Genomic DNA, 16,794 nt, shown 5'->3' on the forward strand with positions numbered 1-16,794 from the left:
GATTAAAATGTTTTTACCGGTTTAGCTTTTTTTAGAGTGTTTGTGAATTTTTGTTTCATAATTAAGGAAATCTAGTATATTTGAGGCCAATTAAATTCTCAGGGTCCTTAACATGTTTTAATAGATTTTTATGTCAGACGGACATTTTGATTGATCAAATAATATGAATTAAAATATTTTTGGAAATTCTTGACTCCAGCTTAGAATTTATTTTTGAGCTCTTTTATTAATTTCTGTAATTGTTTTTTTCTTTGCAGATTTAAATTTGACACAAAGGTAAGAATAGAATAATTATCATCGAATCATAAAAGCATTCTCGGAAAATGACAATTATTTTATTAAATTCTAAGACGATATAGCCATGTCTGCCCGTCTGTCTGTCTGTTGAAAGCACGATAGAGTCCGAGCGAAAAGAGCTACAGAGTTTAAATTATACAAATATATCCTATAGCTAAGGTTTGTTTGGTATTGAAAATGGGTAATATCAGTCCACGTGGCCCCCGTTATAACTCTTTTAAAAATGCGATTATAGCGATGAAATTTGACCTAAATATGTTTTATATGAGAAAAATTCTCTCTACCAAATTTTATAAAGATCGGTTCATAATTGACCCTACCCCTCATATAAGGTCCCCTGCAAAAAATTACTTTAACGCCCATTACTGGCTTAAAAAAAAGAGTTTATTTTTTTAACTCTTACGAGTTAAAATCTCTCTATCAAATTTTATGAGGATCGGTCCATAATTGACTTTACCCCAATATAAGGTTCCCTTCAGAAAATAACTTTAACGCTCATTACTGGCGAGATGAAGTTCGACACAAATAAATTTCTTATAAGCCATAATCTCTGTACAGAATTTTATGGGAATCGGTTCATTATTATACCTTACCCCCATATAAGGTTCCCTTCAGGAAATGACTTTAACGCACATTAATGGCATACGGTTTGATGGTGGGTATATAAGATTCGGCATAGCCGAATATAACACTTACTTGTTTTAAAAAAGAAAATATTTCAACAATTTTTATTAAAGACAAATATTTAAAAAAATTTACATGAAGATTTTTTTTAAATCTTATTTTTTTCCTTCAAATATTTACTTTAAAGGAAAAATATTTCGAAAATGTTTTTTAAAGAAACAAATTGCTGCAAATAGAAGATTTGTTGAATAATAAAATGTCGCAACCATAATTTCTAATTTTCCTTAAAATCCCTAAATTACCATTAAATAACCTAATAAACCTTCATTACAACAACCATTACAAAATAATTATTTATTGACCGAAAATGATGGTGGTGGTTTCATTTACAAATGAATCCATTACAACTCTTTCATTTACAGTGTGTCGTATTTGTTGAGCGCCAGTATTAAAAAATACTTTAGCCAAATTACTAAAATGGTCAATTAAACCTTAAATGAAAAATAAAATCAGTTCTAACGAGGCAATAAATAAAGAGAAAATTATGGCAACCACACCTATAAAACATTTAATAAAAATAGCAAATCATTAGAAATAATTTTCATACCTTTTTTGCAACAAAAAAATATAGAACAATGCAACATTTTATAGTAATAGTAACGGCTAAAAGTGAATGAAAAAGAAATGAAGAACACACCTTAAAATTAAACAAACTTTTAGCAAACATTGTTGTCATAATTTCTAAACCCATAACAAGGAATACATTTCCAATAGCCATTCATTCCTTTAAGTGATAATCAACGATGAACAATAGAAATTAAATGGAAAGAAAAAAAGTATATTTTCTTATCGTTCGTAGTAATTTGGTGTTCTTTTTTTTTTCATTATTCTACAATTTTGCCAATATTAGCAAAAAGAAGAAAGTAATAAAAAAATTATCTGATATTTTATTGCAAGACAATATAAAAAATATCGTCATGGAATACAATACAATAATAACGATAATAATACTATATGTATGTATATAGTACTACTACCGTAAACAAAGAAGTTGATTGTTGTGTGTGGGTCGGAAATACGCGCTTAGAAAAAATATTTATTCATTCATGTTTTATTTTTATAGGCAAAAATACGGGGGCAAAAGGAGTCACATGAACGTAAAAAATGAATGTATTTTTTTTAGTATTAAATTGAGTCATTTCTTATATTGCTGACAAAAATTGATTGTCTTTAATGACGGTGAAATTTGAGTGACATTTAAGAGTTGAAAAGACTGAAAAGTATGCTACACTTTTTAGTATTTATTATAAATAGCGGTCTTTAGCTCCTAGCTACGGTCCAGTTTTAAAAACTTTGAAATAAAAAAGTTAAGTATTATTCAAAATATAAGGATGATTTGTACACAATAATAATTAATATTATGACACTTTAACATTAGAGTAGGGTATCATGGTTTCGTTTTAGTCCAACATTTACATAAATGTTTTCAATATGGTATTCAAAGAAAAAACTTATTTGAACATCAATAAATTGTTGTTATGAACATAACAAAATAACCACCTTCTACTCCTGCTTATAAAACGTGCCGAAGTAAAGGATTATTTCCATACAAGAAATAAAATCAAAGGAATATTTAAATGGATACTCGTTGGTATCTTTAAAAAAAAATTCATGCAAATTTACACAAAGATATAAAAGCGCCAAAATAAAAATAACGTAAAACACAGTATAAATCGTACAAATAATGAAAACTGACAAAATTTACATAATATTGACATTTTTATGGTTTAGAAAAGGAGAAACAAAAATATATATTCAAATTCCATTCCATTCCACCACGCGAAAGAAAATTTTTCAACTAAAAGAAGTGAAAAATTGTATAAAAAAAATGAAATAAAAATGAAAAATAGTCATAAAATATCGACTAAATGAGAAAATAATAAAAACGTGAGGTTTTCACAAGAACGTGTTTAAATCAAGAAATTTCGTTTTTATTTTCAAGTTGTTCAGAGAAAATGTAAAAAAAGTAAATAACCAACAAATTTGTTTTTTTTTTTTTTAACAAAATCATGATTTAATGTCCGTATTTGTTTGTTAATTTTTTTATAAACAAAATCACACATTAAATTCCTTAGAACTGGTTTTAAAGAATTCGCGTTTGTTAGATGAATATTTTGCTCTTCCAATCGTTTAAAGTGTGTAAAAGGCCAGTTTCTTGCAAATTTCTTGGATTTTCTTTCTTTCCTTCCTTTTTTTTTCGCAATTTGTTGATTTCTGTCCAAAAAAAGAAGCGCATTATGTTGTGTGTGTTTGTCTTTGGTATTCTGCACCAAGATTACCCACATCATCGTCATCTTGGTTGTGGACATGTTAAGTCCATGTTGTTTTTTTATTGCTGATTGTAAAGTAACCGGTATTTAAGTTTTTTTTTTTGTTTATTAAGCACACATGCAGTTTTTAAGTGTATTCGCATTAAGGCAAATCAGAAGTGTCAAATCGAATAGAATTCTTGAATATGAACTTTATATGTATATTCTGTGTTCTTATTAGATTCTAAGACGATCTGTTAAAAACACTGTAGGACGTAAACGGGTCTATATTTGATCCTATCCTTAGTATAAAGACCTCTTTGATAGCTTAATGAAGTTGAAATAAACCAGATTTTGGTGGGGTGCCCCGATAGGATAGTTGGTAGTGTGCTAGCTAATCAGGGTTGTGGGTTCGATTTACACCAGAGACGGGTGTATGGTTATCGTTACCCTGCTCGGTTAATCGATAACTTTGTCTTAATTTCTTTAAATTTGTAATTTTCGATACGAAAGCTCATTCGTTACAGAATGTACATAATTATATTTCTATACAGAATTGCTAACAAACTTTTTGGGTAAACTTAATTTCAGTATTCTTCTGATTCTGCAGTTTTCGAGATACATATGGGAAATTTCGTGTCAAGTGACCCAACTTTTAAAATCGATGACCTCCGATTTGTATGAAATTTGCACCAATGTTGGTACAATTGGATAATAGGCCAGACATAAATTTCTATCGGGGCAAGAACTGCCGGAGTTAGAGGGGGTCAAAGTTGGACATTTTGGTCATACAGGGTTAAGTGTAACTTTTGACCTTTTGACCCTCTAACCTCGGTAATTCTGGACCGATAGAGTTGAAAATTTGTGTCTGGCCTACTATCCAATAGTACTATCCTTGGTGCAAGTTTCATCAAAATCGATGTTTAGAGTTGGGTCAAATTGACCATATATTAAAAAAACTTTATAAAGTTTTTGCATTCACTTTTTTCGAATTGCTAATAGTCTGGGTCTAATAATAATGAAACAAATCGGATATGATAAACAATTATAAACCTTAGCAACGTTTAACTTTTTTTATAGTTATTGCAAGTTTTTTTTTACACATTAGATAGTTAAATTCCCCTAAGGTTTCCCATCGCAGTCGTTTGTCATGTGAATATTTTGCTTCAAACCAAGAAAGAATAAATATTTGTTGCTTAAAAAAAATTGCGGAAGCTGTATGTATCTTTATTTTGTTTTGCTCTTCATTAATTTTTTTTTTGGTCAGGTGAGATTTTGTTTTTGAAGAACTTGTTTTCATAATTTTTTTTCTTGTTCAATTTAACGAAAGTTTTTTTTTAAGGAATTTTTTTCTTTGGATAACCAACCAACTTGGCAGATTTAAGGAAAATTGATTAACGTTATTAATTGTTAAAAAAACAACTTGAAATTTTAAATTTAATCAATTAAAAGATTTTAATTAAAAAAAACTTGTCATATTTATCATGTTTGAGTTTGCAATTTTTATTTGCAAATTTCTAACCTTAAGATAAATAATTGTATGTAGATACATATACATATTTACAGACATAGATATGTTAGTATGTATGTATATACTCATACAAGGTTTCTCTTTTATTGCTAGAAATGAAATCTTTTGAAATCAAAATTCTTTGTGTAATAAATTTCAAAACATTTTAATTTTCGTCTTCTTTTTATAACTTCACATTGAAAGTCATTTTTGCATTTATGGGTTAATAGCTTTTTGCACACCCTTGAACTTTTGACGGTATTGTATTGGATTAGATTATTTACGTGCCCTACGTTAGTGGTTAGTATATCCCTAGGATTCATTCACTTTACAACACAATCGATATATATTTCATAGATTATGAGTCCTAGTAAAATGTGAAGTATATCTGTACGGCAGTGTAGGCACGATGAGAACCAGAGAGTAAGACCTGTGGTGATGTAATGCTTATCATTGGAAATTGGCAAAATAGGTCAAACCCACTGAAAGATTCGAATCGATTTTTTAACATATAACCTATAAAGCTGTTAAAATGTACTGAACTCGATGAAGTACATATTAACATTAAAACCCACTTTTAAAGCGTTTTCTAATACTTACTATTCTACACTGCCGAATATAGCTCCCTTATTTCTTAACAACACTCGTGACCATTGAAATATTTTTGATAAAGTTTTATTTACGGTACAGTTAAAGCATCACAGCATATCTAATAAAACTTGACCATTATTATTGTTTACCTTATTTATACAAGAATTAGACAAACCCAAAAGTATTTAATTGTGGTAATAATGTATATAAAAAAAGTTTAATGACATTTATAAGAAATAAAAAATAATTATTTTGGGGGCCAATTTATACTAAAGATATTCGAGATCATTTTAAGAGGGTAATAAACAAATAATTGCTGCAATAAAAGCATTGAACTCTATTAAACCTTCCACTCTAAATAATGAAAGTTATCAGACAAAAGGTTTTAACTATTATAAACTTGCAACATTTCAGTTCTTAAGCTTTCAGGAAGTTGTAATATTTTTGATGACAAATTTTAGTTAGAATTGAAAATTTTGAAAATTCTGTTGCCGACATTATTTTAATTATTATTAGGTTTTAATAAAGAGAAAACGGATCTTGCGGAAAGTAAAGATTTTATAGTTGTACATTGATCTTAGTAATGTATCTTAGGTAATACTTGCTATAATTCGTGTCTCTTCTCAATAAAACACAAACACACGAAATGTCAGCAATAAAATTATTGACAATAAAGTTTTTTGTTTATTTATAAATATTTATCAAATATTAAACATGAAATCGAAACCAAGTTCATACATATACACAAAAAAATAATCAAAACAAAATCTGAAAATCTCTCAAGATACGCTTCAATGATAATTTGAGTTTTTCAACATTTTATTATGAATGAACTTAAACACAACACAACACAACAAAGTCCGACCACAACTATGAACAAATACTTTTCAGTTTTTCAGATCTAATAGTTTTTGGGTTTGTTTGTTTATGTTTTTTTGAGTTAAGTCTATTCAGTGAAAGTATGCAACTAATTAAAGTTGTTTTTTTTATATCTTCTGGTCTTCTCCGTCTATATATTTTCCAAAATAATTTTAAATTATTTTTTTCTGTTTTGCTTTATAAACATCTTGAGTTTTTATAGTATTGAATACAGAGGTGAAATAAAAAAGAAAAGAAAGATGCCGGCAAAAAATCAAAACTATTTTTTTTTTAATTTTTGGGTGTGTTATGTTTTGAGGTGTTAGTGTCAAAGTGATAAAAGAAAAAACAAAACATAATCTTATAAAAAGTAGTTGAAAACTTAATAATGGTTTAAGGTAGACTTTAAGTTGAGCTTTACGTATTTTGAATTTTGAACCAACTATTCTGTTCTACTAATGGTAGCGATTATTTCTTTAGACTAGTGATAGTCAACCACATCAAACTCAGATCTTTATTTAGAATTAAATTTCTTGATAACAAATTAAAATAAAATTGCAAATCTGAAATTCAAAATTACCATATAACAGCAATTTTTAAGAAATTATAATAATTTTGTTCCTTAAACTAAAAAGTGTACCACTACTTAGTGTAGGGTATATATAAAAAATAGTTTATAGTAATTTGTTGTTTGAAGAAAATATAAAATTAAAAAATGTATCTTTCCTCTTCTATCTATTTAATGTGTGAAATTTTTAAATCTAATACATTAAATCACATGTCGAAAATCAGTAAAACATAAAAAACCTAATTTGATTTCATGCATAATTTAATTAAAATATTTTGATTTATTTATTATAAAATATATTTTTTGGTTTTGGTTTGTTGTCGATACTTTTTTTTTTAATTTTCTCTAAATAGAAGTTAAAATATGTGGTTTCATGCTGTGTGGACAAAATAAATTTGTTTTTAATAAATAATAAATATTTATTGGATGATTTTATATAAAAAGTACACTCGAAGAAATTGTTGAAGATTACAAAACTTGTTGAAATCATTTATAAAGACTTTATATGATTAAAATAGTCATTTATGGACTTATATTTGAATCATAAATTATACTTTTCATTTTCTAGCGACTCTTATAACTGATCCATTTATGGGCCCCTCTTCTGATAATTTCTTTACCTGCGCGAAAAGGGAATATATAACTTTGCCATTTAGTTTGTAATTTCTATAATATAATTTTCCGGCCCTATAAAGTACATATATTCCGAGTCCTTATAGTGCCGTCTGTCTGTGTTTATGTTGAAATCAGTTTAGAAAAGACCCCAGATATTTTCGAGATTCGAATCTTCAATTATTCTATCGATATGCTTTCCAGAAGACAACCTCTGAAAATTTCATAATAAATGTAAATTCCTTGCTCCTTGCAACACGTTACGAATGAAGATGTGTGCTGTTATTTTCTAGAAAAATGCGGAACTCGGGGTAAACGATTACCTATAAAAGGGGACATTTTCGTACTTTTTCGTTCTTCAAAAGGCACATTATCTATCAAATTTCTATAATATTAAACCTAGAAACATTAAATTTAGCATGTAGAGCCCGGAGTAAGTGAGAACCTATAAAAGATATGTTTTCGTTCCTCAAAAGATATTTTTGAGTTTTTTATTTTGATGATATTAAAATCTATAAAAGACGACTTTCTGGTACTTTTTCTTTTTACAACTGTGTATATAAGATAAAGAAACTATTACTCTTTTAAAGATTTTTTGTTTTAAGCAATAGTTAAGATCACAGCTATTGTAGAAGTTTTTTAGATGAGGAGTAATCGGTACAACACCTTCTATGTGATTGTCCAGCCTTACAAGATGTATTAATCATCTTGGTAGTGCTCTTTTCCATGATCTGGACTGTCTAAGGGAAGTGTCACTTGTCAGTTTTATTTTACCAACCAGTGGTTCTCACGAGGTCCACAGGAATCACATACTTAACGAAACTGGGGAGGGTAAACATTTTCCCTTTATGTGTGAATCATCAGCATAAGGGAAATGGTAACTATAAAGGTACCACAATGGGCCAAATTTTTAAACATTTACTGCCTTATTCATAACAACTTATCAAAGGTTTATAGAAAAAATTTTGTCCTATAAACCTTTGATAAATTGTTATAAATAAGGCCTTTAAGTTTTAATTTAAATCTTGCCAAGAAACGTTTTTCTTCATGTGTAAGAATTCATACAAAAAACATTACAAGTTGCTTAACAAATACACATTTATATAATGTCTAACAAAATAGTTATTTTTAATGAATTTCTGAGTTTTAAAATTTTAATACATACATACATATATACATACATATTAATGTCTGTATGTATTCATATACATATGTATTGATTGTTATGAATTTATTAAATATTATGTCAACATTTGACAGATAAATTATAAATGTATATGACAGATTTAAATATTGCAAATAAAAAAAATAAAAAAAATAATAATAATTAAATATAGTAAATTTAATTATAATTATTAAATAAACTGGAAGTTTTAAGCCAATCAAATAAGGATATTTAAAAAAAAGCGTAAAAATATTTAAATCATGTTCATTACATTCTACACAATAATTAAAGATTATTTTTAGAGTATTAAATTTGATATTTTGATTAGATTTTTATGTTAAACCGTTAGAGGTTTATATTGACCTCTTAGCCAATACCGTAGCTCTGATTCTGTGGAGTTTAATAGGACAGCGCTAGCCGACCTAACAGAAATCTTTAGCGTATTTCAAGAAATTTGGTAAATGGAGTTTCAGGGCTTAGCTCTTTTTAAGAAAAACCTTTGTCAACCTTAATAATGACAAATTATTTCATATTTTCCAAAATGTTTAAATCAATTTATAATCTTCTTGGTCACTTCAACAACAAAAAAAGCTGAAAATGTTTAATGATGTTGAAACAAACATGAAACTTGAACTGACTTTTATGATGCCTTTTCATATGGTTGCACAATGTATAAAATAAAATACAGCTGCTCTTTTCAGAAAGGAACGAGAAATATATTTTCTTTAATTTCTTTTTTTAAATAAAATCGTGCTTATAACACTGAAAAAACATTAAAAGAAATTTTAATATTTATTTAAATTTGTCAGCTAAAGAAAGACACAATGAAAAAATATCAACAAATTGCTGCTTTCATAACAATTCATCATGTTAAACTGCAGAAAAAGAAAGAAAATAAAAAAACTCTAAAACTTCAAAAGTCATGAAGTATTCTCGTGTTACAATTTTTGTTTTTATATTTTTGTGAAGAAAATTTTTATTTAACATTTTGGTTTATTTTATTGAAATTATGTTGCTGCTGAAAGTAGTTTTTGAACGAAAATAAACTCTTTGCTCAGTTTGTTCACAATTTTTTTGACTGTTGAAAATGTTTATAAAGTTTTCAACAGTTGTTGAATGCAATACAATAATGTTGGCTGGTATTCTGTTGTTGATGTTTGTTGTCTGTTGTATTATAGTTATTGTTGCAGTTGCTCTTAGATGAATATGATGGGATTTTGCTGCTGTCATGATTAATGTGCGCGACATGTTGTTGCATCTTTTTTTAAATTTTTTGGTTTGTGATGTGACTTTTTTGCATTTATGTACAATATGCGAATGCAATACATAATACCCTGATTTTCGGCAAATGTGAAAAGGTGTATTAACTTTGCTTGCACTTTTTTTAAATAGATGGAAACTTTTTTATAATTATAAAAGCAATGTTATTAAAAAAAAACAAAATCCATTTTTGTGAGTTTTTAAAGCTTTGGCAGTTGGGATTTTGAAATTTTTATTGAAAAATTGTTTTTGTAATTTTTTATGTAAAAATAGTAGATTAAAAAACAAGTAGGAGTTTTATATTCGTCTGAGCCGAATCTTATATACCCTTTACCAAATTGTGTTAAAAAATACAGTCAGTATGAAAAAAATACCATTTGTAAGACCAAGAAGTACCAGAAAGTTCCCTTTTTATAGATTTTCATTCAATCAATCAGCTGCGTGTTTAATTCTATATTTAGTATTAAAAGAAGATTTAAAAAGTACCGAGTAAAGAACGAAAAAGTACGAAAAAGTTTGCTCTTATAAATGTTCATAACATCAGGGTTCTATATACATACATATATGATTTTATGTTTCTAGGTTAATTAATGCATAAAAGTACTACTTGAATGACGAAAATGTACCAATTTGGATTTTAGCGGTATAGTGCGTCTTTAATTTTTCGTTTTTAGGCTCAATATTATAAAAGATTCAAAAAATACAATTTTTATAACAAAAAGTACCAAAAAGGACTTTGAATGTTTAATTATAGTTTCTAGGCTCAATATTATACACAGAGGAGAAAAGAAACAAAATTTTTCAATAACATCCGTGTCAAGTATATACATACATAGAACAACAACATGTTGTCTAAATGTTAACAAACGTGGTAAACTCACTATTGGCAACGCATTTTGAGCTTTTTAGACAACGGATGTGCATAAAGTTTAGATTGCGACAACGAATTTTTGCAATGTTGACAAAGTTGCGTGGTCTACATTACATGTTGTTGTTGTATGTATGTATATACTAGACAATGGATGTTATTGACAAATTTGGTGTTAATTTGGGACCAGGCGTGTATATTTATTTTTCCCTCTGTGCAGAAAATTCAAAAAGTACCTTCTGGGTTGCGAGTCCCAAAATGTCTCCTTTTATAAGTTCTCGAAAATGTCCCAAAATGTATTTTGCTGATATTAAATAGGAAACTTCTCGAAAACACGTCTAACAGAATGGTTGAAGATTTGGGTCCCGAAGATATTTGGGGTCTTCAGAAAATTGAATTCAACAAACATTCAGATGGACATAGCATAATTGATTCGATGTTCTTTTCAGTCACTAAAAAAAAACATAAAAATTTTGTTAATCCACCGTTGGAAAACAATTTATTGAACTTTTTTATGGAATATTAAAAATTACATAAATTCTATTGTTGTAATAAGATTTTTTGTCATCAAACATTTTGGTAAATAAATTTCATCGTTACTTTAAACTTTTGCAATAACAATAATGATTATTTTTACATTAAGGGACTTAAATATGTATTTATACTAGGCTTTAAAAGATTTGAAAATGTCTTGGCAATTGTATTCATTACCTACATTCTGGAATATATTTAAATATTACAAAGAAAACTTCCTTATTTTCATTTTCTTTGTATTGTTGTGGTTGTAACTATTATTATAATAAATTGTTGTTGTTTTTGTTACAAGAAACAGCTAGAAATGAAAATTACTACAAAAAAGGGACGGGACGCCCTTTGGCCAAATACAGATACAATGGTTTTCTTAAGTAGACTTCAGAGATGTTGGCTGCTGCTGTTCTTATGTCTGTAGTTCTCGTTCTCGTTTTTGTTGTTGTTATTGTTCTCGAAAAGTGCTGAGACAATCTGAAAATAAATCATGTAGAAGAAAATTTTATGAAATGAAACTTCATTGAGCTTTTCTTATATTTTCCTTCATCTGGGGGGTTTGTGTGTGAAAACTTTTTTTTTTCTTTGCTTTTATTTTGTCTAATGAACTGTTACTGTTACTCTCCTCGTATGTGTGTTTTTTATGTTTTGCAATATTTTTGATTCAATTTTTCATTGTATAAAGAGACTTCTTTTTGTTTTTATTGTAAAAAAACATTCACACATTCACCACTTATTTTAGATAGATTCTGTATTTATAACTTTTAGGTTTTTAGGTCGTATTCATGATCAGATGAAGTTGATACATAATTAAGACCTAAGGAAATGGGAATACTTCACATATTTACGTATGTACATAGGTATTTGTATTTATTTCTAGCTTTGAGAACATGTGAAAGTGTATGAAATACATAGTACTTGACTACATTTGAGTATTGTTTTGAGGCAGTTTTAATTACAGACAAGAGTAGGAAAAGTTTTGGCCCAGTAATAATTTTATTGAGAGGAGTGGAGTTTGTAGGAAACTTTTTGAAATAAGGAGAGATCTCCGTTTTAGAGGGACCTATACAATGAAAATTTAGAATTGAAAGGGATTATATTTTCAGGCAAAATTTTCTCTAAGACCATACTTCCAGAGAATTTCTATATTGTGATAAATCCATGAAATAGAAATTAACCCAATTTTAAGGTACTTTTGGTCCAGCCATAACATTTCTATGAAAAAACTTTTCCGGTGATTTTCTATTTCTATAAGAGGTTACACTGCTCAAGCATCTCATAAATAAAAATAATTTTTTTATTGTTTGTTACAAATTTACTTTTTTTTATAAAAATTTGCATAATTTGCCAACAATTATCTTTCATAAACAACATGTCTTTTACAGATACATAGTTATATAATGAATAAACGTCTACATAATTTTAGTCTTAAACATTTTGCATAAATTAAAAAATAAAAACAACTGAAAAACAACACAAAAACTCTTAAAATAAATGCGGAACTTCCTTATTGTACAGTTTCCTCTTAAAATCAACCAAGTGGAAAAATTTGAAATTAAACAAAAACAAAAGTTCATTCTGATTTTACGTTAAAAAAAAAACATTTCAGTTGTGTTTTTGTTGTTATTCATATTTATAGCTTAAAGATTCTTAAATAAATTTTCTCTATATTTAGTAATAATTTGAAAAATTAAACAAGTATAAAAAAGCATTTTCAAGTCATTAATGTTTTGTATTTAAATTTGTTTCCCCAGTCTCAACTTCAGTTCCCTACAAATAAAATAATAATAATTTCTAATTATAGTAGAAAATTATTATATAGACATCCATAAAATACACAGATACAAAACCAAAGATATAGCAAAATCTTGTTTGTCGTTGTCATGTTTTACTTCAGTGTCAAGGGGATTGAGATAATCATGTAAAATATGAACATGACAAAAAAAATAAGATAAAGATAGAAATGGAATATCTTTAGTGTCGGTATGATTGGTGTGATGGTGTACTCATAGATTCTGTCTATTCCCACCTCCATTGTGTTTTAGATTGTCTTGACAATAATTAGTAAAAAAATAAATATATATTTTGGTCTCATTTTACTACTATGACAACAATATTTTCATATGCACAATATTTGTATTTAAATTTTCACATATACATACATAAGTATGTATTTTAACAGATAAAATATTGTCTAGTGATTTCCCCCTCTTGTAAAAATTAATTTTAGTTAAAGACACAAGATTTATATTTATGGCAACAGCTTCATTTTATTGATAAGCTGGAGTAGAACAAGAGATAAATATTATGTATATCTGAAAGTAATTTTATATATAAAGGAAAAGACATTATAGATTTCATATCCCAAAGATATTTTAGGGATTAGACAACTTAATTAAGTTGGATAAAATGTATAATAAACAAAAAGACTTTATGAAAATTTATATTTAAATCGAAAACGACCGACTGTAGGAGTAGTAAAACGGTCTTAAAACATATTAAGTTACATTCCCTTAATTAATGAGATATTATGAAAATATTAGTTTTTAAAGGTCTTGAAAATATTTTATTAAAAACGTTAAAGCAAATTCATATTAAAGCTTTTATCATTTCCAAACTTCTGAAGCAATACGGCTCTTAACAGGAACCCGCTTTGTTTCTTTGGTGGCATGGCTGTCTAATGTGAAATATAAATAAATAAATAATAAACAAATATTTTCTACTAAATAAATTGCAAAATTATTAATAACTTTTTCTTCAACCAAATTGTTGTTTACAGTTTGGCAGTTAATAAACACATTATTGAATTATAAATCAAATTAAATGTGATGTTATGCAAATAAAACTACATTAAAGATGATTTATGAAAGCATTTACAGTAAAATATAAAACAAATGGACAAAAAATGAAACATATCTAAAAAGCAAATAAAAAGTATTTAAACTTAAACTCCACATGGGTGGTGTTAACCGCCAAAATCAAACAATATGTATAAACAAACAGTTAATAAATTTTACCGCAATGAAGAAAGAAATGAGCCAAATATTAATGGACTAGTGTCTAAGATTGCTTAATGTTTAATGACTATTGGGCTGATCAACATTTTAAGACTTTTTAATGATTATTTTGATTTTCTGTAATATAAACACATTGATTTGTTTATAAACAGAGAACATTTAATTTTGTTTTTTTGGTTTAAAATTAACTATCAAACCAATCTTCACCCACAAAGAAGCTATAACAATTTCAAAAAAATGTTTAACAGAATTTGTTTATGACAGTTGTGTCGTATAATGCGCGCCAATCGAAAACAGCAGATACCATTGCAGCTGCTTGAAATTTTCACTTTATATTGTTTAGATTCTTGGTACAGCACAACAAATGTTGCATAGAGCTTTATGCTTTTTTTCTGGTATTTTTGTATTTTTTTTACAAAATTGTGTCATGGATGCACACCAAAAACAAAAAGTGCATACAATGTATTTTTTTCACAATAACAAAACATAAACAAAAGTGGAGAGGGTGTTGCAAATGTTGAAGTTATTATTGGTTATTTGCGGGATCTGGAGATGAGTCTATAGTATAGCAGTCATGGGCAAACTCAATACTAACGTAAACTATATTTATGTGTGTTAGTCTGCAAGGAGCTTAAAACAGTTTAAGTTTTATTAGTGTAGTTGAATCTTAATTTTGTTAGTCTTTAATCTTAATCATAAAAAACAAATTTATACCCTGAAAGAACAACTTATATGTGGAACCAGTTATAAATTGCCAAAATTTATCCATTAATGTTGAATACACCCTGTATTTTTTTACCAATAAAATGAAACAAAAGAACTTTAAAATGTTTTTAAAGTCATGATAAATAAAACAAAATGTTTAGGAAATAAATAAACAAAAAACAAACTTTAAAACAATACATATTTTGTAAAAAAATTAATAGTTTGATGATTTTTCTCTTTGGTTTGTTTTTGAAAATGCAATTCATGTGGGTCAACATATGATGATGAAGCAAAACGATTTTAAAAACAAGTAAGAAATTATAGTCGGGCGAGGCCGACCATATAATACCCTACACCTGTTAGAAAAATAAAATGTGATTTAGTTTTCATAATAAAGCATTTAAGTTGAATTGTACCTTGCCTCAGATATACTTAAGCCATTTATTGTTGAATAAAATTGTGGACATTTGACTTGAATTTTGACGGATCTTAAGCATTTTCAATAGGCTTCGTCCCTGGGACAATAGAAGATCATGAACCAATTTTCATCAAGGTTAACATGGACGGACAGACAGACTGACGGGCAAGGTAGGTATAGGACCAATATTATTACTACACACTAAAGTGGTGTAGGGTATAACAATATTAAACAATTTTTAACTTTTAAGTTTTCTAAGATTTTAAAACCTAAGTGGAACATGAAACAAATGTAAACGACCTCTCTTTGACCACGTACCGAAAAAGTGTAGTTCGCGGATGGAGTCTTTTTATCAAATGCAGATCCAATCTCGTCTCAGGCAAACAAAGATATTTGTCATACAAGAAAATTGAAATTCTTTGAAACTATTATCGTTTTATAGAACGAAGTTTTCCAAACGATATTTTTAACCTCTCACCTATTAGATCTGTATATTTTCTCAATCCGATTAAAAAGGCGAAGTAGTTATTTATGATCCATATTTAGGGGCCGTAAAAAAGTGAAATTTTTGGAAAGTAGGTTTCACCTTAAATATAGAAATTTGCCATCTGCTTAAAAATATTTTAATATTTTAACTTGTAAGGAAAATAATTGTTAAAAATAAGCTTTAAAATATTTAATTAAATTTATGGATTTTCATGTTAAAAGTCTGTTTTATAATAAAAACAGAAACGATTCTCTAAAACCATTCCATTTAACACCTTTTGTTCAAAAATTTTTCTCATTTTGTTAACAATCTTTTGTTTAATATTTTCTTCTTTTATTTTCCAGATTTTTGACTTAAACCTTATTTGCGGTTGAATATTGTTTTCAAAAGAAAAACGAACCAGAAACTTTTACATTTAAACGGTAGCAAAATGGTAAGTGTTTTGTAATAATATTATGAAACTTTTCATCTGTTGTTTATTTAATAATTAATATGCTAGTTATAAGAAAAACATTCAACAAAATTAACACTTTTGCCAAAAAACTTTTATCAGTAAAGAGCAGAAAATTAAAGGAATTAAACTGTTTATAAAGTTGTTCTAAAGAGAAAATATCTTTATAAATTTTGTTTAAATTTAAGAAAATACTCCTTTTTAGTTCTGTAGAAACTTGTATGCTTGTTTTTTAATCCTTTTGACCAAAAATTGTAACACTTTTTTCAAAGTGTAAAGTAAGTTTTAATATTTGTATTTGTGCGTGTCTGTCTGTGTGTACTCTTTCCTACTTAATTTACTATTCAAAATACATAAATTCATAACATCCTGGGTCTCTACACTTTGGAAAGTTTCAAACAACAACAACAATATCCATTACAATTATACAAAAGACAAACTCATATACATATATTTTACTGTATCAGTATCCAGTCGGAAAAAAGCTTATTTAAACATACCGACAGACATAGTAGAGACAGACATAAAA

General features: G+C 27.4%; 1 protein-coding gene across 1 annotated transcript in view; it reads left to right on the forward strand.

The window, feature by feature from the left end:
- Positions 1 to 242: 242 nt before the first annotated feature.
- The window catches only part of LOC119599997, a 40,610-nt gene continuing 24,058 nt past the window's right edge, over positions 243 to 16,794 (forward strand). The window contains exons 1-2 of the mRNA XM_037949990.1: positions 243 to 276; positions 16,159 to 16,247. Of these exons, the coding sequence (XP_037805918.1) occupies positions 16,245 to 16,247 (3 nt within the window). The 5' untranslated portion in view covers positions 243 to 276; positions 16,159 to 16,244. The remainder of the gene's footprint in view (positions 277 to 16,158; positions 16,248 to 16,794) is intronic.

Source organism: Lucilia sericata, unplaced genomic scaffold, assembly GCF_015586225.1.
Source record: "Lucilia sericata isolate MDLA Ls3-8-SP2 unplaced genomic scaffold, ASM1558622v1 Contig000100F_arrow, whole genome shotgun sequence".
NCBI lineage: Eukaryota > Metazoa > Arthropoda > Insecta > Diptera > Calliphoridae > Lucilia > Lucilia sericata.